At 36.9% G+C, this 24,272-nt stretch overlaps 1 protein-coding gene across 1 annotated transcript; it reads left to right on the top strand.

Moving 5' to 3' along the window:
* The first annotated feature begins 1,605 nt into the window (after positions 1-1,605).
* LOC132174438 (putative leucine-rich repeat receptor-like serine/threonine-protein kinase At3g14840) lies at positions 1,606-23,895 on the top strand. Its single transcript, XM_088513950.1, has 24 exons — positions 1,606-1,800; positions 1,970-2,141; positions 5,872-5,943; positions 6,024-6,095; positions 6,191-6,262; positions 6,348-6,419; positions 6,543-6,614; positions 6,787-6,858; positions 6,973-7,044; positions 7,141-7,212; positions 7,307-7,378; positions 7,869-7,940; positions 8,184-8,249; positions 8,355-8,420; positions 8,518-8,553; positions 8,680-8,723; positions 11,220-11,602; positions 11,704-11,899; positions 21,271-21,417; positions 22,029-22,147; positions 22,258-22,468; positions 22,570-22,807; positions 23,168-23,318; positions 23,406-23,895. The coding sequence occupies exons 1-24, from the start codon at positions 1,722-1,724 to the stop codon at positions 23,718-23,720; spliced, it is 2,943 nt and encodes a 980-aa protein (XP_088370076.1). The 5' UTR covers positions 1,606-1,721; the 3' UTR covers positions 23,721-23,895.
* The last annotated feature ends 377 nt before the right edge of the window (positions 23,896-24,272 follow it).

Genomic DNA, 24,272 nt, shown 5'->3' with positions numbered 1-24,272 from the left:
TATATATTTTATATATTTCAATATTTAATAAATTCACCAAAACGTTGTTGTTTTGGATTAGGTATATGTTATATGTGTTTACGTTGTTTAGTAAATTGGCAAAAGTAATGTGAAATCAATAAATTTTCAAAACATTATGGCTTAAAAAGTTTAAAACAAGTCCAAAACACTACAAACTAACCCAAATTATTTTCAAAAGTGCTTTAAATAGGTCATACAAAAAACTCAAAGAAGGATTAAGAGACTAAAATAGGTCTATTACCAAAAATACGAATAGCGAAGAATAGCCTCATTTAATACCGCACATATGCGGTTAATACAAACATGGCAGATGCCGATGCAGACATCTAAAAGTGATATCCACATTTTGCGGATATAGCTGCGGATATTGCAAATAACTGCGTCGGCATTCGCATGAACGACTCTACTAGCAGGTAGGGGCTGCCATGATTATGCCCAAGTAGAATTGATATTCTCAATGCCCTCTCTTGCCTTTCACCCCCTCCCCCCTCCCCTCGAAAATTCAATTTCTTGATATGCATCATTATTTGATGATGCTTTGCCATCTTCACTATCTCAGATACATTCCGTTGTGTGAGCTTTTGAACACTTCCCAAGTACAACCCATTTTGGTATCATCGACACAAAAGGATCATCCTTATACCATTTAGGGGGATGTATTCACACTTGAGACATCGTAATTTATAGGGTTAATTAGTTTTTTTCCCATAAACTACCACACATTTAGAAGTTGCCTCAATGAACGGATACCTATCACACTCAACCGCATAAACCTATTATTTTGTTACAAAAAACTTCCACTACTAAGGAATCTCTTTAAATCTCATTAAAGTATGAAAATACCTTAAAATAAATAAATTATAAAAATTAAAAACTGAATAAAAAAATTAAGAATTAAATAAAAACTAAAAAAAAAAATTAAACTTTATATATAAAAAAGAGGAAGAAAAAGAAGAAGAAGAATGGGCGGTGATCGATCCACCCACCGAGGGGTGGATCGACCACCCCTGTGTGATTCGGGGGTGGCTCTAGGACTTTTTTTCTTTTACTTTTTCCACTTTGTAACTTTTTGTTTTTTGAAGTTTTTTTATTTTAAGTGTATTTATGTAAATGTTTTTAAACTACGGGTATTTTTGCTATTTACCCCCACCCTTTTTTTTTATAACAATTTTGACTAACTGAGGGGGGTCTTGTTCTAAGATGATAGTTCAATACTTCAATCATCAATGTAACTAAGTATAACATCTGTCAGTTCCTCAGAGGCTCAGAACAACTTGTTCTTAAGATTGCGTGTCAATTCATGTGGGAAAATATAACAATCTATGTATTCCTGTTTTTCTATTTCCCACGTCCTACCATAACATTTAAAAAGGTAGATAACGTTTTCTCATAAATAGCATAGCCCTTATTCTATTTCATTGGAATTTTTCACAAAGGATACACGTACGGAACGACAATAATTTGGTACACCTACACAGTACACACATGACACACCGACACTTATCTATCTAGCTTTCAATAGATGCTGTCTTCTTCAACTTTAATTTCACCTGTATCATAAATAATATCCATGTACTAATGAGATCAAGTTTACAAGCTTTCCACAAAACAAATACACAATTGGTTATTTCCCTTGCTTCCTCACTTCTCTCTCCAAACTCGTTCGTTGTAGTACAATAATTAATGATTTCGTTGGCAAAATGAAGATTCCATTTCTCTCTCTCACCTTTTGCTTCGCAACCTTCGCTTTGGGAGCCGCTGTACTGCTGAAGGATGAAGGTATATATATATAATATGCTCATCACACAGATGGTTGATATTTTAACCTTTAATTTATTTTTGTTACTTGAATAAATCATAGTATTTTCATCAGGAAAACGTGCAAATTAATGGGATAGCCTTTTCTGTTTTTGTTTAATTGTGGCTGATTTCGTCGTAACTTTTGCAGTGGAAGCTTTACGTGAGATAGCGAAGACGTTAGGGAAGACGGACTGGAATTTCAACGGAGATCCATGCAGTGGTGGATCTGGATGGGTCGACCCAGTAGACGGATCAAAAGAGAATAATCTTACCTGTGACTGCTCCTTCTCCAGTGGAACTATGTGCCACGTTGTGAGCATGTACGTCATATCTATCTCAATCCTATAGGGCTATGTATATACACTCACATGCATCCACCGTACTTATATCCTTTTCGAGTATTCCTACGTGTAATTCTTTTGTTCCTTTGTGTTGTTTAAAATTTATGTGATTTTAAAATATCATTAAATTTTGATTTAATTGTAATTTTAAAAATAATACTACTTTTAAAATAATACAAAAGATATATATATATAGCATTAATTTTTATATAAATATAAATCTTTATTATTAGTACCGGGAAAAATAGTACTCAATCTTTCTTTTTGGGGAAAAGACAATTAACCCCAAAGTATTACCAGTTTGTCACTTTTGTCTAACTTTACCAATTACTAACGAGTTTAACTTTGGTCCAGATGAGCTTTAAAATCTAACATTTACCTAATCAAAAATTGACACATCAGCAACAAAAAAAAAAAAAAATGCACAAACTCAAGAAGAAACACAATACACTGGATTTTTTCTTTCTTCTTCTCTCTTCTTCACCGTATCTTCTTCTCTCTTTCTCTGGTTCACCGAAAATTTTATTTCCTCCTCTTTCTCTCCCACTTTCTCTTCTTCTCTTTCTCTCCCACCGTGGGTCACCTCTCTCTGGTGCCGGTTTCCGGCCTTAGGGTGATAAAATCTCTAAAGGGTTAATTTTTCACTTCTAGGTTTTAGTTTTGAATTCAAAACCATGCTTTGAGGCATTAGAAACGGGTTTTGAGGCATTAGAAACGAATTTTTATCATTAGAAACAGGTTTTGATGCGGATTTGGAGCAGATTTGAGGCTGGTTAGACCCGTGGGTCTGGCCAAAGACCCACGTCGTAGGTCTTAAGCGTCGTGGTGTTGTTCACAATTACCTACCTAAATTAATAGGCAAATAATTGTGTGTTTTATCCGCAAGTGCACAAGGTCAACATAGTAGTATAGTGTGCAAATACGGAGTCATTCTCATGAGGATTGCTGAATCTTGCTTAAAATCAATTCCAAAAGTAAACTAAAACAAAGATTGGGTTGAGTTGATAATGATGAAAAGGTAGGGCTTTGATATCCACCACTAATTATATTTAGCTAATAAATCAATATGCCAATGTTTTGATCATGTTATGAATATCTAATGTTTGTCAACCTAAGGGCATTGGTGTCTACTCCTTAAGCTATTGATTTCCCTAAGCAACGAATTAGGCATGGGTGTCTACTTTAATTCTTTTCTTTCTTAAAGGATTTAGCATGGGTGTCTACTAAGTTGTTCTTTAAGAAAGCATAAAAACTGTGAAAATCGACAAACACATGAGGCCTAGGGCATGGGTGTCTACTCTCGGTTTCCCATATTGATTAATCCAAGAATCATGGTGTGGATTCTTTTGTTATTTATGTTAAACCTAAGACTCGGTCATCCAAATTGATTTAACTAACTAGTCCATACCACATGCACATGTTGATCAGGCACACACATATGATGAATTTATGAAACTAGGTGTTAATCAAGTTAGACATCATAACATGATCATCACAAAAGCGCCAATATTGAATATTAACAAAACATAACTAGGGCTTCAATCTAGCCCTACTAAATAATTTAGTAACACATAAAATTGATGTTAAATATCTTCATAAAATAAAATAAAAGAAAGGAAAAGAATAAACCCGAGACTTGAACTTGAAGAACTCCTATTCTTCTCCTTACAAGCATACCTATTCTAAAGGCTTAATGGTCTATTTATAGGCTTTAGAAGTCCTTGACAAAGTAGTAAACCTAAGGATTTCGTAGGGTTTCAAAATCTATTACAATTGGGAGTTGGAAAACCCTAATATGGAAAGAAAGACATTCTGGCTGCCACTTGATGTGTCTCCTGCGCACGGGTGCGATTGATCGCAACCCGTGTGCGCTCGATCGCAGGTCTGCGATTGATCCTCTTCTGTCGTGCGCTCGATCGCTCATGGCCTGCTTCGTGCTGTGTCTTTTTGGTACTGCACTTGATCGCAGGTCTGCTGTGATCGATCACAATGTCAAGGGACTCTCATTTTGCCCTTCTTCTCTCTTGAAGTCTAAATCTTCCAGATTTACTTCATTTTCTTCCAATCGTCTACAAAAGTATGGGAAACACAAAAATGAATTAAAATGACCTAATTAACTAAAACCAAAGGATTAAAACATGCAAGTTAAGGGCTAAAAATATGAATATTTTAGCACTTAACACGTGACATGGGTCTTCCTGGGTTCGCCGGGTATTTCTCATTTTGATTTAGTATGGGTGAGCTCATTTTTATTTTTTGCATGTTTGTTAAATGGATGATGTGGCAAATGGTGATTGAGAGCTGTAAAAGGGATGGTTTGCAGACCAACCGAACCATAGGGGCTCTCATTACTAAATGATAATGCTTGACACTTTTTTTTTTTTTTTTTTTTTTTTTTTTTAGTCTTTTTAAATAGAATTTAGGTCACGTGTGACTCACGTGACATTTGTGAACATAAACTATCCAAAATGCCCTTTTCTTTTGTCTTTCGAGGTTAATTTGTTTTTTTTTTTTTTTTTCTTTTTGCTTTTAAGTGATCAAACGGTTGCCATTTATTAAAAGTGATTAGCAGGCCATGCCTCTAAACGTTAGAGGCTACGCTGCAATGCCAAACATAAAAGCTGCCAGCTTGAACTATATATATAAAATAAAAACGAAGTCAGTGTCTGCCAACTGTGTTTGAAAAGTAGGACCAAAATTCATTAACTTTAAGGCTCGTTCTGGTCTAGCTAGCAAGCTTTCTTGACCCAAACGTTAGATGTAAAATTGGGCTGAATAAGAAACCGTAAATTAGGCTGTTGTTACTATAAGGTTTGTTTAAGATTGTGTTTGAAAAATATAACTTATAAGTAAAAAATATTGCTTAGCAAAAGTTTTATTTTTAAGTTTTTGTCAAAATTTGGTAATTTTTAGGCTTTTTGACATTCAAAAGCGCTTTGAATTTTTTTTACCAAACAAATATTTTTTTTCGAACAAGTTTTTATAGTGTTAAATGCACTTTTATAGTTCTCAAACCCAATCACAAACCTGCAGGATGCCTTTGAGCTCGAGGGTCTAGATTACAACTTTTCGTTTTGACCCTACGGCTCCGTTTTGATGTAAAAACCTTTTTAAAAAACTTTTTCATATTCATGAACGGAAATGATTTTCAAAGTTAACGTAAAATGACTTGCGCCTCTCCAGTGGCTTAAATTATTGAGAAATAATTGGTTTTATTCTCCTACGAGAAATGTACAAATTTACTATTGAATATGTGAAATCCTTACGCGGGTTTTACAAATTTAATGGATTTTTTTCTTTTAATTAAAAAGTTGAACAAGAAATGTGTACGAGAATGATACTAAACACATTTTTAAATGATTTTACGCCCCTCATAGAAGCACTTATGTTGACTGCATTTTTTTTTTTTTTTTTATTGCACTTATGTTGATTGCATGGAATGGAATAATTACGTTCATTTCTCATCTTATGAGTCCTTTTAGATGTATTTCACATAGAAAGCACTCACAACTTGGTGAAAGAAACTGAGAAAATAAATTTTATTAGAAAAAGTTAAATTTGTATCAGATTTCTCCTATTTGAAGGGGCCGGAAAGGTACAATTTAATTAGAACAATGTTCTTTAATTACTTTGCTTTAGCCTTGGACCAATGATTTTATATAATGTCATATATGTATTAACCCCCATTCTCTATTAATTGGACGCACAGAATTCTCAAAGGACAAAATCTCGCAGGCACCCTCCCCCCAGATTTTGCCGGGTTGCCTTACCTCCAACAAATGTAACTACTCATAACAGAGATACCACATGCTGTACGTAGTTTATTTCCTCTAACTCATTTCTCTCTCATTCTCATATTAGTGACCTCGCTCGCAACTACCTTAACGGTTCAATCCCTCCGGGATGGGGTTCTTCCCCTCACTTGGTAGACATGTACTCTCTCTCTCTCTCTCTCTCTCTCTCTATATATATATATATATATATATATATATATATAATTTTAATTACGTAAAAGGGTCTTACTGCAGTTCACTTCTTGGAAACCGGTTAACGGGTTCTATCCCCAAAGAGCTAGCAAACATCACAACTCTCAGAAGCTTGTGAGTTCTTATCACCCATTTGTTTCTATTTGTGATACATTTTTTAGAGTTTTATTAGCAAGGAATTCGGTTTTATTATTCGTAGTACGGTGGAGTTCAATCAGCTTTCCGGAAATCTTCCTCCAGAGCTTGGCCATATGCCCTCCATAGAAAGATTGTAAGACGATTTTGATTATTCCCTCCTACAAGAATCTTATCTCTTTTATTTGTTGTGAGAATTACTTGAATTAGCTTTTGTTTGTTGTTGTTGATGATGATTTTGTTATTATTATTATTATAGTTTCCTCAGCTCGAATTATTTCACTGGGGAGCTGCCTAATTCATTTATAGGGCTGATCACATTGAAGGACTTGTAAGCTATTATTTCTCTCTTTCTGTATTACATTTTTCATATATATGCTTGCAATTAGTTACTAATTTTTGCATTCTGAGATTAAATATGACATTTCTTCCCCCCCCTCCCCCCCCCTTTTTTTTTATTTTTTTTTTTTTTTAATTCCTTTTGTCTATTCAACTTAATACAGTCGGATCGATGACAATCAATTTTCTGGAAAGATACCGAATTATATTCAAAACTGGACAGAACTTGATAGACTGTGAGATCTTTATTCTTTTATCTTTTTTATTTGTGTTTAAAGATTTTGTCGTTATTTAATTATGGTTGTTATGTATATATTATCCCTCATTAAATCGAAATTTGGTAACAACAGAGAAATCCAGGCAAGTGGCTTGAACGGGCCAATTCCTCCTGGCATTTCTCATTTGGAAAAGTTATCTGACTTGTGAGTATCAACCTTTTATGTCACAACTATCAATCATTTTCAGATGGAATTGCATTTGAATTACTTTATTCTTTGTTGAATTTGATATATATATAGGAAAATTAGTGACTTGAATGGATATGAAGAATCTTTTCCACCACTTAAAACTCTGACAAAGTTGAAAACACTGTAAGTCAAATGTTTCAATGACATGATTTCCCAAAGTACGTACCCATGCTTATGGCTACTTAAGTTTACATAGATATTTTTAATTTTGTTACAGCGTATTGAGGAGTTGCAATATTACTGGACCACTACCTGAATATGTCGGGGCTATGACAACGTTGCAAACCTTGTTAGTATAGTACCTACTTTTTCCTCCATTTTTCAGTTTGCTGGTATTTCAAAAATCCTTTATAGAAAATGCTTTTATGCTAATTTATGGATAATATATTCAGTATTCTTGCATGGCTCAGAATTCCTTTTCTTCTCCTTGTGTTGATGATGGTCCTAAACCGACTTAAGTACCATTCTTGATATGGAATTTGTGATTTTTTTTTTTTTTTTCTAGATAATACTAAGCAAAAATAGTTTGAACCTTTAACAACAACTACGGATAGGGAATTACTGCTTAATATTAAAAAAAAAAAAAAATTAAAAAAAATTAAAAAAAAAAACCGAATGATAGGGAGCTTGTGTTAACAAAAAAAAAAAAAAAAAATTGTCCCATATATAAAGGGCTGTCTTTTCTCATTTTGACAACGTCAATATGTTGTTTGTTTGTAAAATTTTTAGGGTGCTATATGTTTTCTGATTTATTTAATATATTGTAACTTTTCCTGCAGAGATCTCAGCTTTAACAAAGTAAGTGGAGAAATTCCAAGCAGCTTTTCCGGTCTACAAAAATCAGATTACATGTATGCAATTAAAATTATATGTATATTTTCATATACCAAATTGCAACAACGATTTTTGTATAGCTGAGAGACATTGTGTGATTGTTAGGCCTCATTAGTGGGGATTAAAAAGGAATATATATATATAGTTTAATGATACTGAATTGGTAATTCATTTAATTAGCTATTGGATGTGTTAAAGATTTGCATCCTTTATAACTTCATAATTAATGATACTGAATTAGTAATATTGATTTTATTTAGATATTTAACCGGCAACTTGCTAACTGGACAAGTGCCTCCGTGGATGCTGAATAAAGGGAACACCATGTAAGGTTCTCAGCCAAATTCTATTTATTCAATTTGTTTGACATGTTTTTTGGTCATGCTACATTATGGAAGATAATGAATCATGTTTGCTTCTTTTGTGTGCAGTGATCTTTCATATAACAATTTTACATTTGGAGAATTAGGGTCCTCAAGTTGTTCACAAACTAGTGTGTAAGACTTAATTTCTTCTAAGCATGTTTGTCGTCTGAATGCAAGTGCTCATGGGCATACTATACTCACTAGACTTTTCTCTTGTTATTTTCCACAGGAACTTGTTTGCAAGCTCTTTGATTGGCAATAACTCGTAAGCATCTCAAACATTTCTGATATTAACATTCTTGTGTACTGCGCGCCTTAATTGATATCAGTAAACACAAATCCAATTTTGATCTTAGTAATAACATGTTTTGGACCTTGATTGTTCCAACAGTGGCCTAGTTCCGTGTTTGAGAAGCTTCCGTTGTCCTGATCAAAGTAAGTTGAAATGCCATATATATTTCCTCAAAATTGTTATATATATTCTCATGATTAATTACCTTTGTTCATGTTAGAGTATATTTGAATGACCCTAAAGTTAGAGATTTGATTATGATTGATGAAAATTAGATTAGCCTAATTTAGGAATTTGATTATGATTTGATCACCATAAATTAGGGGATTTAATTAAGATTACAGAGTAATGCTAGGTACCATTTTTTTTATCCTCCTAAAATCTTCCTAAAGCTGATGTGGCTTTCAAAATTACCATTAGATCAAAATTCAAGTATGATTCATCTAAAATTTAATGGTAATTTTAAAAGCCACATCAGCTTTAAGAGGATTTTAAGAGGATAAAAATATGGTACCTAGCATTAGTCTTACATTTATGTGTAAGTTCTATAAACATAGCATTCTGTATTGTAAACAATTCATTGAATAAAAGTATAATGTACCCCTTAGAGCTTTATCTGTGGAAGTACGTCATAGACCGAACCACGTATCCGCTATTATTTTATTTTTCCAGTTGATTATGAATTTTTTTTTTTATGGTATCAGAGCCACCGGCTAACTTTATCTGTGGAAGTAGGCCATAGACCTAACCACGTAGCCGCTATTATTTTATTTTTCCAGTTGATTATGAATTTTTTCATTGTATTAGAGCCACCCGCTTACGCAAGTATTGATCCAAATGGTCATGTGAATTTTATTTTGGTTTGTTATATTGTCCTGTTCTTGATAGTCAATATTTTGCAAATCTCTTCGCCATAGATCTTGCATCATATTTGACGCAAAAAAAAAAAAAAAAAAAAAAAAATGGAGGTTTCGTCCATGTGTTTTCACAGCCTTGGTCGTGCCTTAAGCACGATCTCCGACGTCTCGTCTAGCACCTCTGCCAGATGGGTCTCTCTCCAAACCCCAGTTTGTGCCTTCATCTCACGCTATCCGCTGTTGTTTCCTTTACTGTGAGATGTGAAGATTCATTCTTATGAAAGAAGACATCTCTGCAGTTCTTCATGGTTGGTTTAGAAGAAGAGAATTGTTTTTGTTAAAAAAAAAAAAAAAAAAAAAACCAGATTTGCAGCGCACATGGCTGCTTCCCAGAGAATGCCGTTAGCCACCGACTTTCGTTCCCTTCCATGGCCCAGCCCTGGCATGCCTCTGCTGGCCTTCCACGGCCCAGCCCAACGTCGCTGCACCTCCTCTAGCCTTTCACAGAAGCTTCCCAGCCGTCTTCCATGGCTGTTTCCAGGTCCTTTACTACAGATCTACAGCTCTTAGCCGCCAATCTCTGCCGGCATCCCAACACCAACTCCGGCTTGCTCCTTACAATCACCGTCCAGACCGCGCCGTTCATCCGCGCCGATCTCTGCCGCTCCCAGGCTCCCAGCCGCAGATATTTCATCTCACGACAGTAAACACGAAGCTTTCTTTCGTGGTTCATTGGGAAGATGAAGTGAGTTTGGTTATAGGTTTGATTTAGTCTTGTAGATATTCCTATTCTAGTTTAGGAATATGTTATCCTGGTTTAAGTTTTTAGATGTGTTTGGTTACGGGATTAAGGTGATTCTTATCCCATTTTAATGTAATCTGCAAACAGGATATCGAATAATAATTAAAAAAAAAAAATCTCGGTTGAGAAAAAAAAAAAAAAAAAAAAAATTAAAGAGGCCAAGTTGCCCATCAAAAGAGGCAAAGTTGTCCATCCATTGGCCCCATAGTTGGCCTATTTTTGCTCGGCTATGTGGTATTGTTTAAAACCCAGGTCATTTCAGTCCAAAGTTAGCTCTCATTTTAGCCCAAAGTTGGCTATCTTTTTGTTAAGCCTTTGTGGTATTGTTTAAAACTCAGGCTCGGCCTTTATGGTATTGTTTAAAACCCAGCCACTTCAGCCCACAGTTGGCTCCCACTTCGGCCTATAGTTGGCTCATACTTTAGCCTATAGTTGGCTCTCATTTTAGCCCAAAGTTGGATCCCTTTTTTGGCCCATAAATGGTCCTCTTTTGTATTGTTTTGCTATCTTAAAAAATAAAAAAAATAAAAAAAATTTAAATTTAAAATTTAAATAAATAAATAAATAAAAAACTCAAGGTTTAAGGATCTTCCATCTTGAGTTTGAAGGAGGATGTTAGAGTATATTTGAATGACCCTAAAGTTAGGGATTTGGTTATGATTGATGAAGATTAGATTAGCCTAATTTAGGGATTTGATTATGATTTGATCACCCGAAATTTAGGGATTTGATTAAGATTACATTTATGTGTAAGTTCTATAAATAGAGCATTCTGTATTGTAAACAATTTATTGAATAAAAGCATAATGTAGCCCTTAAGGCTTTATCTGTGGAGCTAGGTCATAGACCTAACCACGTATCCGCTATTATTTTATTTTTCCAGTTGATTATGAATTTTTTCATTTCAATAGTACTGTACCGGCCTAATTAGTTTGCTTTTCCATGTCTTGTTACTAATTGTATTGTTGCTATTATTCCAGAATCATACAAGCTTCATATAAATTGTGGAGGAGAAGCAGTAACCATTAATGGAACTACTTCATATGACGCTGATACAGATCTAGGTGGACCTTCAAAATTCTACTGGCCAAGTTCCCAAAACTGGGCATTTAGCAGCACTGGTCACTTCATGGATGATTTTCACTCAATTGACAAACTTATATTCACAAATTCATCCAGACTCTCTATGACCAACCCTGAACTGTTCATGAATGCACGCCTTTCTCCACTCTCTCTTACTTATTATTCTTTTTGTTTGGGAAATGGAAATTACAAAGTAAACCTCCATTTTGCGGAGATAGTGTTTACTGATGATAAAACATATAGCAGCTTGGGAAGGCGTATATTTAATATTTACATTCAGGTATTTATTACAATATACTTCCACTTTCATCAGGCAATTTTCAGTTACACAAATAGTTGCTAGCATGAAACGATTGACATAAATGGATTATAATTTTGTAGGAAGAGCTGGTATGGAAGGATTTCAACATTGTAAAAGAAGCTGGTGGAGTTGGTAAGGAAATTATAAAAAAGTTTACTGTTGCCGTGACTAATAATACCTTGGAGATTCGTTTCTCCTGGGCTGGGAAGGGGACAACTGATATCCCGGTCAAAGGAGTCTATGGTCCTCTTATTTCAGCTATTTCTGTGGATCCTGGTAGGTTTTATATATTATGAGCTTGTGTAAACTTCCAATGGTTTGATAGTGAACCATTTTCAAGCTTGCTTATATCTTATCATTTAAATATTTCTATTTCTATAATGCTAATTATCTTTCATTAATTTTCTTATGGGGAAAATACATTTACCTTTCCCCCACAAGTATACACGCTTTTTTTATTTTTTATTTTTATTTTTATTTTTTTTTATTTTGCCTCCAATATTTAAAAATTGATGATGTCTACTTACTAAGTATCTAAAAGTGTCAATGTGACCTATCCATTAGTCAAATCCGTCTATTCTTATGAAAATAAATCGATGTGCGTCTCATGTGAATTTTTAGGTATAAATGTCCTCAAAATGCCATGCGTGTTTTTCTGGCCACTAGCAACCACGTGTAATGGATCTTGTGAATCTCAAAGAACATGGTGTTGAAGTTATGAACTTCTCCTTCAACACCGGCTTCGACACCTGGTCACTCACTTGAAGACCCTCATGGCTCACTGCTACACCTTACTTCATGTCTTTCTCTATTAGTTTTTGGGCTCAGCGTCACCTACGTCCCAAAATACCCATCAGGTCACTGGGCTCTTCCTCCAGGATCTTAACCTCGTCAGTACGACTCAGCTGCTGAGTCAACTCGCCCATCTTAGACACCTCAACCTCAACCCCAACCAAAACCTCCTCTTTTCTTCTTTGCCTCTCAACCTGTTATCGTGGCCACACCTCAAGCACTTCTAATGTTATCAAGGTTCTGTTACAACCCTAGATCTATTAGTTAGCCTATGCCTATTTCTCTTTTATTGACTATGAGTATTTTATTTCCTTGTAAGTGTCGTATCTTTTATTTCCTTAGTAAGAGTCCTAGTCCTAGTTGGAGTTGTAAGAGGTTTCTTGGTAAAAAACCTCACGTCTCCTAGCACAAGTCAGAATAGGTTTACTAGTTTCAACCTAAGTCTAAGTCGGTTGTAACTCTATATAAGCAGTTTTTTTCAATAAAGTTGGCAGAGAATATTTTAGCAAATCAGCACTCTATATTGTGAGGTCTGGGGGTCTCTCTAACGATCCCTATTTATCAGCAATCATAGGTAGGAAGCTCTGGACTCGTCTTGTTTTCCTACATACCTAAGGTGCAGTTACGAGGTCCCTTACTCAGGCTCATAACAACTTGGTATCAGAGACTACAATGTCTTTTGCATCATCTTCACTTGCTGAGGAACAGCTGGAACGTTTGGAGACTATTGTGGCAAACATGAGCTCTAAATTTGATCAATTGTTGGAGGATCGATGCACAAACACAGAGACTGGGTCTTATAATCGTAATGAAGGCCCACGGATAATTCGAACAAGTTCGGGTATCAAGGGATCGACAGTCCCTAAGGTGGCGAAGTTGGATTTTCCACGATATTGTGGTGGGGAGGATCCGACTAGTTGGATTTGTCGGGTCGAGCAATTCTTCGAATTTCATGGAACGAGCGAAGACGAAAGGCTACCCCTAGCAGCCTACCATCTGGACGGTGATGCCCAGCTGTGGTATCAGATTTTTCATGAGGGAGAACCAAAGGAGATAACGTGGGACACCTTGAAAAAGGGTCTCAACGCCAGTATAGACCAACCCTCTTTGAGGATTTTTTTTGGTGACCTATCTAAATTGAAACAGGTTGGGACTGTGCAAGACGATCAAGTTCAATTTGAGCGACTCCTAAGTCAAGTGGGTAGACTGTCACTTGAGCATCAATTGGGGTGTTTTATCAGTGGGCTTAAAGACAACATATGGACAGAGGTGCAAGCATCACGACCCGCGAGTCTCACCGCAGCTGTAGGACTGGCATGACTGTACGAGGCCAAGCAGCAAGATCAACGCTGGGGAACATCTTCGGACAACTGAAAGACCCACAACCTGCCGCCTATGCCATCACCGGCGCTAACCCGGGGGAGAAATCCTCAAATCAAAAAACTCAGGCCAGAAGAAATGAAAGAAAGCAGAGATAAGGGATTGTGTTTTAATTGTGATGAAAAATTCATACCGGGCCACCGTTGTGATAAGTTGTTTTGGCTTGAGTTGCACGAGGAGGCGGAAAGTACTGTGGAAAATTCTAGGGAATACTCTGAGGAAGAAGATGAGCCGCCAGCCATCTCTTTGCACGCCATCACTGGAGCTCACAAGCCTTGTACGATCCGGGTCAAAGGGAACATGAATCACTACAAATTTGTTCTTCTCGTTGATAGTGGAAGCACCCATAATTTCATCAGCTCGTCCACAGCCCAAAGAGCAGGAATGACGCCGTCCAAATGGGGAAGGCTGGAGGTACTCGTGGCTAATGGCGAAAGGCTGGTTAGTGGGGGATTCTACCGTGGCGTCACCATCTGGCTGGGGAACGTCTCTTTTGTAGTGGACTTCTACATACTAGATTTTGAAGGTGTTGAGGCCGTGTTAGAAGTTGTATGGCTGAGGACTTTGGGCCCCATCTTGTGGGATTTTTTAATATTGTGGATGAGCTTTGTGTGGCAAGGAGTGAGGGTAGTGTTGCAGGGGATGTCAGCACCGTTGGACAGAGTAGTGAAGGGGGGCAGCTTTCTTAAACTCTTACGTGGCTGCTGCAGGGGGGGCATACTTTAGATTAAGGTAGTTCAACTAGGAGAGAAGGGGGCCCAAATTGAAGAGGTAGAGCCTGCTATTCAGAATTTACTTGACCAATATTCCAGCTTATTCCAAGAGCCCAAGGGCCTACCATCGGCAAGAGATCATGACCACAAAATCCCAATTTTGACGAGCCAAGGTCCCCTTAGTGTACAGCCTTATCGGTACCCTTTTCATCAAAAAAATGAAATTGAGCGGCAAGTTGCCACTTTGATAAATTCTGGAGTAGTAAGGGCGAGCACAAGTCCCTACTCTTTGCTAGTCTTATTGGTGAAGAAGCATGACGGATCTTGGAGGTTATGCGTGGACTATCGAGCATTAAATCAAATTACGGTAAAAGATAAATTCCCTATCCTCGTGATTGATGAGCTTCTAGATGAGTTGCATGGGGCCAAGGTCTTATCAAAGTTAGATCTCCGTTTAGGCTATCATCAAATCAGAGTTCACCCTCTAGATAATGAAAAGACAGCTTTCCGAACCCACCACGGCCATTATGAATTTTTAGTTATGCCATTCGGATTATCAAATGCTCCATCTACATTCTAGGCCTTAATGAATGTCATCTTTCAGAAGGTAATTCGGAAATTTGTTTTGGTTTTCTTTGATGATATTTTAATTTATAGTAAAACTTGGGAAGAACACTTGCATCATATGGGTCAAGTTTTTGAAATTCTATCGACCCATCAGTTGTTTGTAAGATGAGATAAATTTCAGTTTGGCAAATCTGTAGTGTGTTATCTGGGGCATATAATTTCACCAGATGGGGTGGCTATGGATTCCCGAAAGATCGACTCAATCATGGAGTGGCCCAAACCCACTACTCTTAAGGCATTAAGAGGATTTTTTGGCCTCACGGGGTATTATCGCAAATTTGTCAAGGAGTATGGTGCAATTGCTAAGCCATTAACAGAGCTGCTTAAAAAAAATGCCTTTGGGTGGTTGGTATAAGCAGAGGACTCCTTTAATCAGCTGAAAAGGGCTATGATGCAAGCTCCCGTACTGGCTTTGTCTAATTTTTCTAAACCCTTCACAGTGGAGTGTGATGCTTAAGGATTAGGCATTGGGGCCGTGCTCCTGCAAGACAATTGCCCTATAGCTTTTTTTAGCAAAGCTATCAAGGGAAATCAATTTGGTTTATCTACCTATGAAAAAGAGATGTTGGCATTGGTCTCAGCAGTCCAAAGGTGGAGACCCTATTTGTTGGGTTCAAAATTTATTGTTCGTACAGATCAGAAAAGCTTAAAATTTTTACTGGATCAAAACCATATCAACTACAGCCCAGCAACAGTGGTTAGTAAAATTATTGGGATATGATTATGAGATTGGATATAAACGGGGAAAGGAAAATTCTGTGGCCTATGCTTTATCCCGGATAGAAGGTCCAAAGACATTGATGGCCATCTCTCATCCTGTACCTCAGTGGCTCGAGCCGATTCAAGAGGAGGTTCGTTCGGATCCCGAATTACAGGCGTTGGTGGTGAGAATCCAAGAGGGGGAGGCCGTGGGTCCATGGCAATTCAAGGAAGGCTTAATTTTCTTCAAGGAACGAATATATTTGTAAAAAAATTCTTCCTTCATTAATCCCATTATTACGAAAATACATGGGAGTACACATGAAGGTTTTTTTAAGACAATGAGAAGGCTAAGGGCAGTGTTTTATTGGTCCAATATGAAGGAGCGGGTCAAGGCCTTTATTAGACACTGCGAGGTGTGTCAACGACACAAGATGGAGACCACCATGCCTTCAGGTCTCTTACAGCCTTTATCTATTCCTACTAAGATTTGGGCTGAGGTCTCAATGGACTTCATCGACGGGTTACCTAAGTCACATGGGAAATCTACTATTCTAGTGGTTGTTGATAGGTTCACAAGGTATGGTCATTTCATTCCTATAAGCCATCCTTATACGGCTCCCTAGGTGGCCAGGGTTTATTTTGACAACATCTTCAAGCTACATGGTATGCTAGAATCCATAGTGTGTGACCGGGATCCAACATTCACAAGCCATTTTTGGACAGAGTTGTTCTCACTCCGTGGAACTAAATTCAATTTTAGTTCAGCTTATCAACCCCAAACTGATGGCCAAACTGAAGTTCTCAATCGTACGGTGGAGGTGTATTTATAATGTTTGACGAGTTCGAAGCCTAAATAATGGGTTACATGGCTTCCATGGGTTAAGTTTGTTATAACACTAGTACCCACTTAGCTCATAGCATCACTCCCTTTGAGTTAGTATATGGCCGACCTCCACCCACTCTATTGTCGTATGTAAAGGGGACTGCACAAGTAGAAGCCGTGGAGAAGACTCTAGTGGAACGTGATGTGCTCCCTAGCGAAGCAAGGGATAGGTTGCTGAAGTCTCAACATCGAATGTCCCAAGTCTATAACAAGCATCACCAAGAGAAGCAATTCGAAGTATGTGATTGGGTTTATTTGAAGCTACAACCTTATAGACAGTCCTCTGTAGAGTCTCGAAGCAATGCCAAGCTCTCAGCTAAATATTATGGCCGGTTCAAAATTTTTTTAAAAAAATTGGGCAAGTTGCTTACTTGCCTGATTTACCCAAGGAGTCCAAATTGAATCCTGTATTCCACATTTCAGTCCTTAAAAAACAAGTTGGCGTCGCAGATCCTGCTATGATTGAATTGCCTGATGTTCCTAATTCACAAGTTTAGCCTCAAGCCCTTTTGGAACGGAGGGTGCGTAAGGGGATACCCGAAATTTTGGTACACTGGGCAGGCTACTCTCCTGTAGATGCTTCATGGGAAAAGAAGGCTGATTTCATTTCTCATTTTCCAGATTTTGTCCTTGAGGACAAGGACGTTCATAAGGGGGATGGAATGTTACAACCCTAGATCTATTAGTTAGCCTCTGCCTATTTCTCTTTTATTGACTATGAGTATTTTATTTCCTTGTAAGTGTCGTATCTTTATTTCCTTAGTAAGAGTCCTAGTCCTAGTTGGAGTTGTAAGAGGTTTCTTGGTAAAGCGCCTCACATCTCCTAGCACAAGTCAGAATAGGTTTACTAGTTTCAACCTAAGTCTAAGTCGGTTGTAACTCTATATAAGCAGTTTTTTTCAATAAAGTTGGCAGAGAATATTTTAGCAAATGAGCATTCTGTGTTGTGAGGTCTAGGGGTCTCTCTAACAATCCCTATTTATCAACAATCATAGGTAGGAAATGCCGGACTCGTCTTGTTTTCCTACATACCCAAGGTCCAGTTACGAGGTCCCTCACTCAGGCTCATAACAGGTTCATGTCCAACAGTGTTTGAGACACACATAGAGTTGAACCCACAAATATGTTGTTGTTATTGTTGTTGTTGCAAATTCTAGAAGTTTTATAACAATAGGGTGTGTGAGATTGATAAATAGTGCTTGAGAGTGTTGAAAAGTACAAATTGATCTTTTGAGCATTAAGATTTCATGGTAAAATTCTGTTATGCGAGATTTCACTTGAGGTATATAGGATTTCACTTGAGATACAAATCCCATGCCTGGCCGCTGTTTTGGTTTTCTAGAACAGGGTCGAACAGAGAGCTATATGACATTTCACTTTCATGTCTGTAACTCCTCAATGAAATCAATTAACTGATAATTGAGTCCAAGGTTCGACTCCTAGCCTTCTCCCTTGTGGGACAAGACTTAGGGATCTCATTCTCTTCGAAGAGAGACTACAGCGCAAGACTTTTAGTAGGGGATTGAGATAGAAATAATTTAAAACCACAACCACAATTAGTAGAGTGAACTAAAATCATCATAACATAGATAAATCTCCAAATGTATCGGTTAGAGACCAGTCATCAGAATATAATACAGATCACTGACAACTGTTCCGAATAAATTAAGGCCTTAAAAATTATCCGGATCAAGTCCTTCATATTGACCAAACGCCTACATGGGTCCATCTTCAGCTAAGCTAGCTAAACAACGCAATTATACATAATGGAGGGGAAATAATACAAGGGTAAGTCCGACGATTTAATTAGTAAAAATGCACATGACGTACATGTCAATAAATGATGAACTCAGCTCTTAAATCACATGTACCATTATGGGGTGACAGTTTATCTAGAGTGCAATATAACTATAGTACATGCTATAATTATGAGAATCAAGTCATAGTTCAAAATGTATGGTCTACTTGAAATATTACCCCTTCTTAGCAGGGTTAGTGCTATCCCGAGAAACCTGTAATACAATGTCGGCACCCTGACGATTGTACGCTATTGTTCATAACACTAGCAGCCCGACTGAGTCCTACTTCAAATGACCCATGCTACTAATGATGTACGTCCTGTAATAAGCCACAAATCAAATATTGTTGCGTCAGTCACGAAATAACCATTAGATCCAAGGCTCATATAACACACACACACATTTGACCATAGAGTTAACATGTATAATCAGCCTATGACCATTATCCCGCACGTACCGGTATACTATGTCATACGATGCAATTAGTCTAATCTGTATTTTACATACATGCGCTTACAAATCTCACAATGTCCATTATCTTGCTTAAGCAGCGCACGTTTTTCACAAAATAGGGTTCATATAAGATCAAAATGTATTTCATGAGGTTTGTAAAGATACATGTTTGGTACACATAAAATAGTCGTGCAATGCGAGAAAAATAACAAGTATTCATGTGAGTTTATACTCGCCTGGGTCGCAAAGTTCCTCCACACAAATTCATCCAAATGTTCCACACCCTCAAAATCTTTGAAAAGACCTAACATCAATCCTAAATCTGAGCTAAAACGAGTCCTAGACCTAAAAATGTCCAAAACAGAGTTTCTACCTGGCCAGCGAACTTTTTACCAAACATAGCGAATGTTCAGGCTCAAAGCCGAACGTTTGGCTAGAAAGGTGTGAACGTTCTCATCTGGGTAAAAAATCCATTGCAAACCAAACAACCTTCTAATCACTTCTAAGGAAGTTCTAAGGCTACAACAAGGTTCTTAACATACTTAGAAGCCCAAGATAACATCTCCATGCAAAATAAGATACATCCAACAAGAATAAAACGCTAATCTATACTTAAACCAAGACTAAAACCTAAAACAAAAACATAAGCTTAAAACTAGCAACCAAGCTATGGAAAATACTTAACGAGCATAACACTAGGTAAAGAACAACTTAAATTAAGAAGGTTACCTCTATAAAACAAGGATCTCTAAGAAACCTTCCTCCTTCCTCTAATAACTCACAAATCACTCAAGCAGAGTTTCGCTAGGGCATATAAGGCATAATGAGGTTTAGAAGGGCGTGGGAGGGGGTATTTATAGGGTTGAAAAAGCTGAGGGCGTTGTTGTGACAATCCTGCAGGTTAGCGAACATTCGGTACATATGGGCAAACGTTCGGGTATTGTTTACACAATAGTTCTAGAGTTGCAAGTGTATGTTCGATCATTACCCAGTGGTTCAAAATTTGGTCAATGAACATTCGTTTGATCCCCATGCGAACGCTCGGTGTACTTTTGCTGAGTGAACGTTCGGTGGTCCCCCCTGCGAACGTTTGGCGACAAACCAAATTCTCAAAAATCTTCCTTCCAACAAACCCTAATGAATCGAGAGATCTTGCTAACCCACCAACTAAGCTGACCACAACCCAGTAATTACCCAAGGCACTACAATGTCACTCTAGCCATTCGTCATGCTAGTTTTGGTTTCTTTCCCAAGTACACTTGAATGGGTTGTGCCCATGTGTGGGTTTCTTTGTATGGAAATGACCTGAGGCTTAGTAGATTCAAGAGGAAAAAGAGTACTTAGTAGCCTTTGGGTAAAGAGAGAAGGACCTCCATGAAATGAGGCTGCTCAAGTTGACCACTTCGAGAGTGGTAGTAAAGGACGGGAACTTTTTGCTCAACGTCCCAAGAAGGCTTACCTTGGCGCTGGAAACCGGTGGGTCTCACTGCAGGCTGACGAAGTTACTGCTCAATGTGACCATCAGGAGGAGCTTGGGGTCCATGCAAGTTGTGATTTTGCCAGAGAACACGACTGGATATTTGATAAAGGTCGCCCTAGAGATCCACGCGAGGGAGAAGAGGAGGTCATTGCTTCTGGAGATTGAACCGCACCATTTCGAGCTCCACTACTCGGAAATCAGCTTGGCGAGTGAGTTTCCTTTCTTCTTTCTTCTTTCTTCTTTCTTTTTTTTTTTTTTTTAAGGAAAAATGGGGGCATTTTGGAGACATTTTCCCCTAAAAAGTCACATGCGATGCAATGCACGTGAGTCATTTTTCGTAAGAGAAAACAGAAATTGTTGACGGATGGGCAACATTACAAAAGTCAGAAACTTTAAGAGATACATTGTCAATTTGTAAACATTAGAGGCAAAATTAGAAAAAGCAGTGCAACTTCATAGGGTAAAATGTATTTTTTCATTTCCTTAAATGTATTTGATTTGAACCTTTTAATTTCTTTATGGTATCATAGACCAATGTATTTGTTTTTTTTGTCCACATTTTAAGATTTTGTATTTATTGTATATATTTTCAGTTTGATATGTATTATATACTTCAAGAAATTATATTCAAAAATCACATTGATGAATAAGAGAATGAAATCATTTTCTTGTTTATTTTCATTGAAGTATTCCTAACTGCAGTTTGGACATCTCAATTTCATGCATTACTGGGTTGGATGATAATTTCTCGTATCAATTATCTTGACAACAATGTTGACATGGTAACTCTTATGTTTTTTTTTTTTTTCTTTAAACAGACTTTACACCACCATCAGAAAATAGAACTGGTATATCTCTAGGTGCAAAGGTCGGGATTAGCGTTGCTGTTGCTTTTGTTATATTTTTGGTTTTAGGTATCCTCTCGTGGAAATGTTGTCTAGCACAGAAAAATAAGACGGAACAAGGTATTTGCAAGGCAATTAAATTTGTTATTACATAGATAAATAGTTATTTCTGATATGTTCTTTGGATTCTTTTTTCTGTTTGTTTTTTTCCCCATTGAGCACTTTGCATGTCTATGTATGTTCGAACACACAACACGTGCATATATATGCATACTATTTGGATGATGTAGCAGGATGAAATGAATTCCTTTTATATATATATATATATATATATATATAACAAACAATTTACCTTTTAAAAATGATATGGCGATGGAAATGATAGACTATCTCCAACCCCTAATTATTTCAAGTGGAAACAACTTAGTCATCATCGACTTAGCAATGGATGGGCCTATAAGCTAACATGCAAGTTTCTGGTCAGTCAAAAATCCTTGTGTGGCAAATAGGGGGGGACTCATTCTAAGAAAGTCGTTTGTCAAAAACTTCTTATGCAGAGAGTGATTGCATGTGGTTTCCCTAGAACTTGTTATTTTATTAGGAATTGTCTTCTCTAGGCGTGTGTGGGTTTGTTTACATTATGCTTTAAAATAGTTCAAACTACGAGGAATGTCAAAAATTTTACAATTTTCTTAGGCATGCTTCCATATCTGACTTGGCATCTTCCTCAGATTTAAAGGATTTGCACTTGCAAACTGGTAGATTCACCTTAAGGCAAATCAATGCTGCAACAAACAACTTTGATGCTTCAAATAAAATTGGGGAAGGTGGTTTTGGTTCTGTTTATAAGGTATTTGCAGAATAAATATTTTCTTTTTAGTGAACGTTTCTTATTGTAGTTCTTTCTTTTTGAAGGGTTCCTTATTAATAAATGACAAAAGTTTTGTTTTCCAAATGCAGGGCCTTCTGTTAGATGGCACCATAATTGCAGTCAAACAGCTTTCTTCCAAATCAAAGCAAGGAAATCGTGAGTTTGTGAATGAGATAGGCACGATTTCTGCATTGCAACACCCTCATCTTGTTAAGCTCTATGGATGCTGTATTGAAGGAAATCAATTATTGCTAGTATACGAGTACATGGAAAATAATAGTCTCGCTCGTGCTTTGTTTGGTAAAATTTTACCTTCATGCACTTAATTGTTTTTGTTGAGTATTTCTAGTCATTTGTGTGCATGGTCATTTACTATATTCAATTGATTTGATTGACTGTAGGGCCAGAAGACTATGAGTTGAAATTGGATTGGCCAACAAGACAAAGGATTTGTATTGGTATAGCAAGAGGTTTGGCCTATCTCCATGAAGAATCGAGATTGAAGATTGTTCATAGAGACATCAAGGCTACGAATGTCTTGCTTGATAAAAATCTCAACTCTAAGATATCTGACTTCGGTTTAGCCAAGCTTGATGAAGAGGATAATACCCACATAAGCACCCGAGTTGCTGGAACTTAGTGAGTTGTTGTGTTTTAATTTCATGCTTTGTTGTGTAATCAAATTAGTGTTTCGTATTATCTTTTTTCTTGCTTTCATGTGATATCAGTAGATTCAAAGAAATAGATCGAGAAGAAAAACAAAATTGAAAGTAGAAGAATTGTTAGTAAAGTTCAACTGTACCAACAAATTTTAGCTTGAGAAATTTCATTGTTTGAATTATTTTACAATCGAATTTGATTACTTCATGGTAATGATTTTAGTTTACCCATGCCATTAAGAACAAAAAAAAAGGCAATTAGAAATTATTGCCCTTAATATTAGCAATTTTACAAATTCATGATGCTGAAAATGTTATCCATTGTTTCGTGATTCGGCAACGGATATATGGCTCCTGAATATGCAATGTGGGGTCATTTAACCGATAAAGCAGATGTTTATAGTTTTGGAGTTGTTGCCTTAGAAATTGTCAGTGGGAGGAGTAACACTAGCAACCTGGCGAAGGCGGGATTTTTCCATCTTCTTGATTGGGTAATTTGAATCTCTTTCTCTCTTGCATTTATTTCTTTCACACTCTTGTTTTAATTTTATACCTTGCTCCTATCTCCATGTTTGCAGACACTGGCTTTAAAAGAGAAAGAGAGTTTATTGGAACTGGTCGATCCAAGGCTGGGCTCTAGCTACAAGAAAGAAGAGGTAATGGTGATGATAAATGTGGGTCTGCGATGCACTAATGATTCTGCAGCAGTTAGGCCTACCATGTCTTCAGTGGTGAGCATTCTTGAGGGCAAAGCTGTTGTTCCAGGATTGGTTTCAGATCCAAGTGTCTCACATAAGAAAATGAACGAGGAAATGTGGGAGCATTTTCAACAAAGTAAAGAACATCATATAAGTGAGAGCGAGATAGAGAGTGTTTCTTCTACATTGACATAGGCATCGTTATTTGCGTGTGATTTTGTCTTTTACAGTGTTTTAATTCAAATCTATTTTGGTGATGACAATTAGCATGGATCAAATTTGTTTTGAAATATTCGTTTTTACAGGGGTAGAAAAGAAAAAAGTCTAGCTATATAAACCTCTATATACATGGCCACCTCTAAATTTTGTTCGTTCGGTCATTCTCTCATATTTCCAACGAGCCAAAAAAGCTAACAATTAACCAAGGCTATCTCTTCCATTAGTCGTACAATCAAGCCCTTCAATTAAAAATGTTTAAGGCACTAATTATGATAAAAGATTAGTCAATATCTCTAATTAATGCCCCAATTATGATTACAAAATTATTATCAATTGAAAGATGGAAAGAATTCGTCGACCCAAGATATTGAGACTTGAGGAAAAATGAAGAAAGATGGAAAGTCAAGGAGAAGGAAAGGCTCCAATTATGGTAAATGAGTTATTCATTGCTCTTCCTCCAAATTGGACTAGCTAAAGAAAATTTCCTTCAACTAATTTTTAAAATTGTCATGTGTCACAAAAACTAGG

The sequence above is a fragment of the Corylus avellana genome, chromosome 2 (genome assembly GCF_965113065.1).
Source record: "Corylus avellana chromosome 2, dhCorAvel1.hap1.2, whole genome shotgun sequence".
In the NCBI taxonomy this organism is placed as follows: Eukaryota; Viridiplantae; Streptophyta; class Magnoliopsida; order Fagales; family Betulaceae; genus Corylus; species Corylus avellana.
Note: the sequence above shows the minus strand (reverse complement) of the source record. Positions and strands in the feature narration are given on the sequence as shown.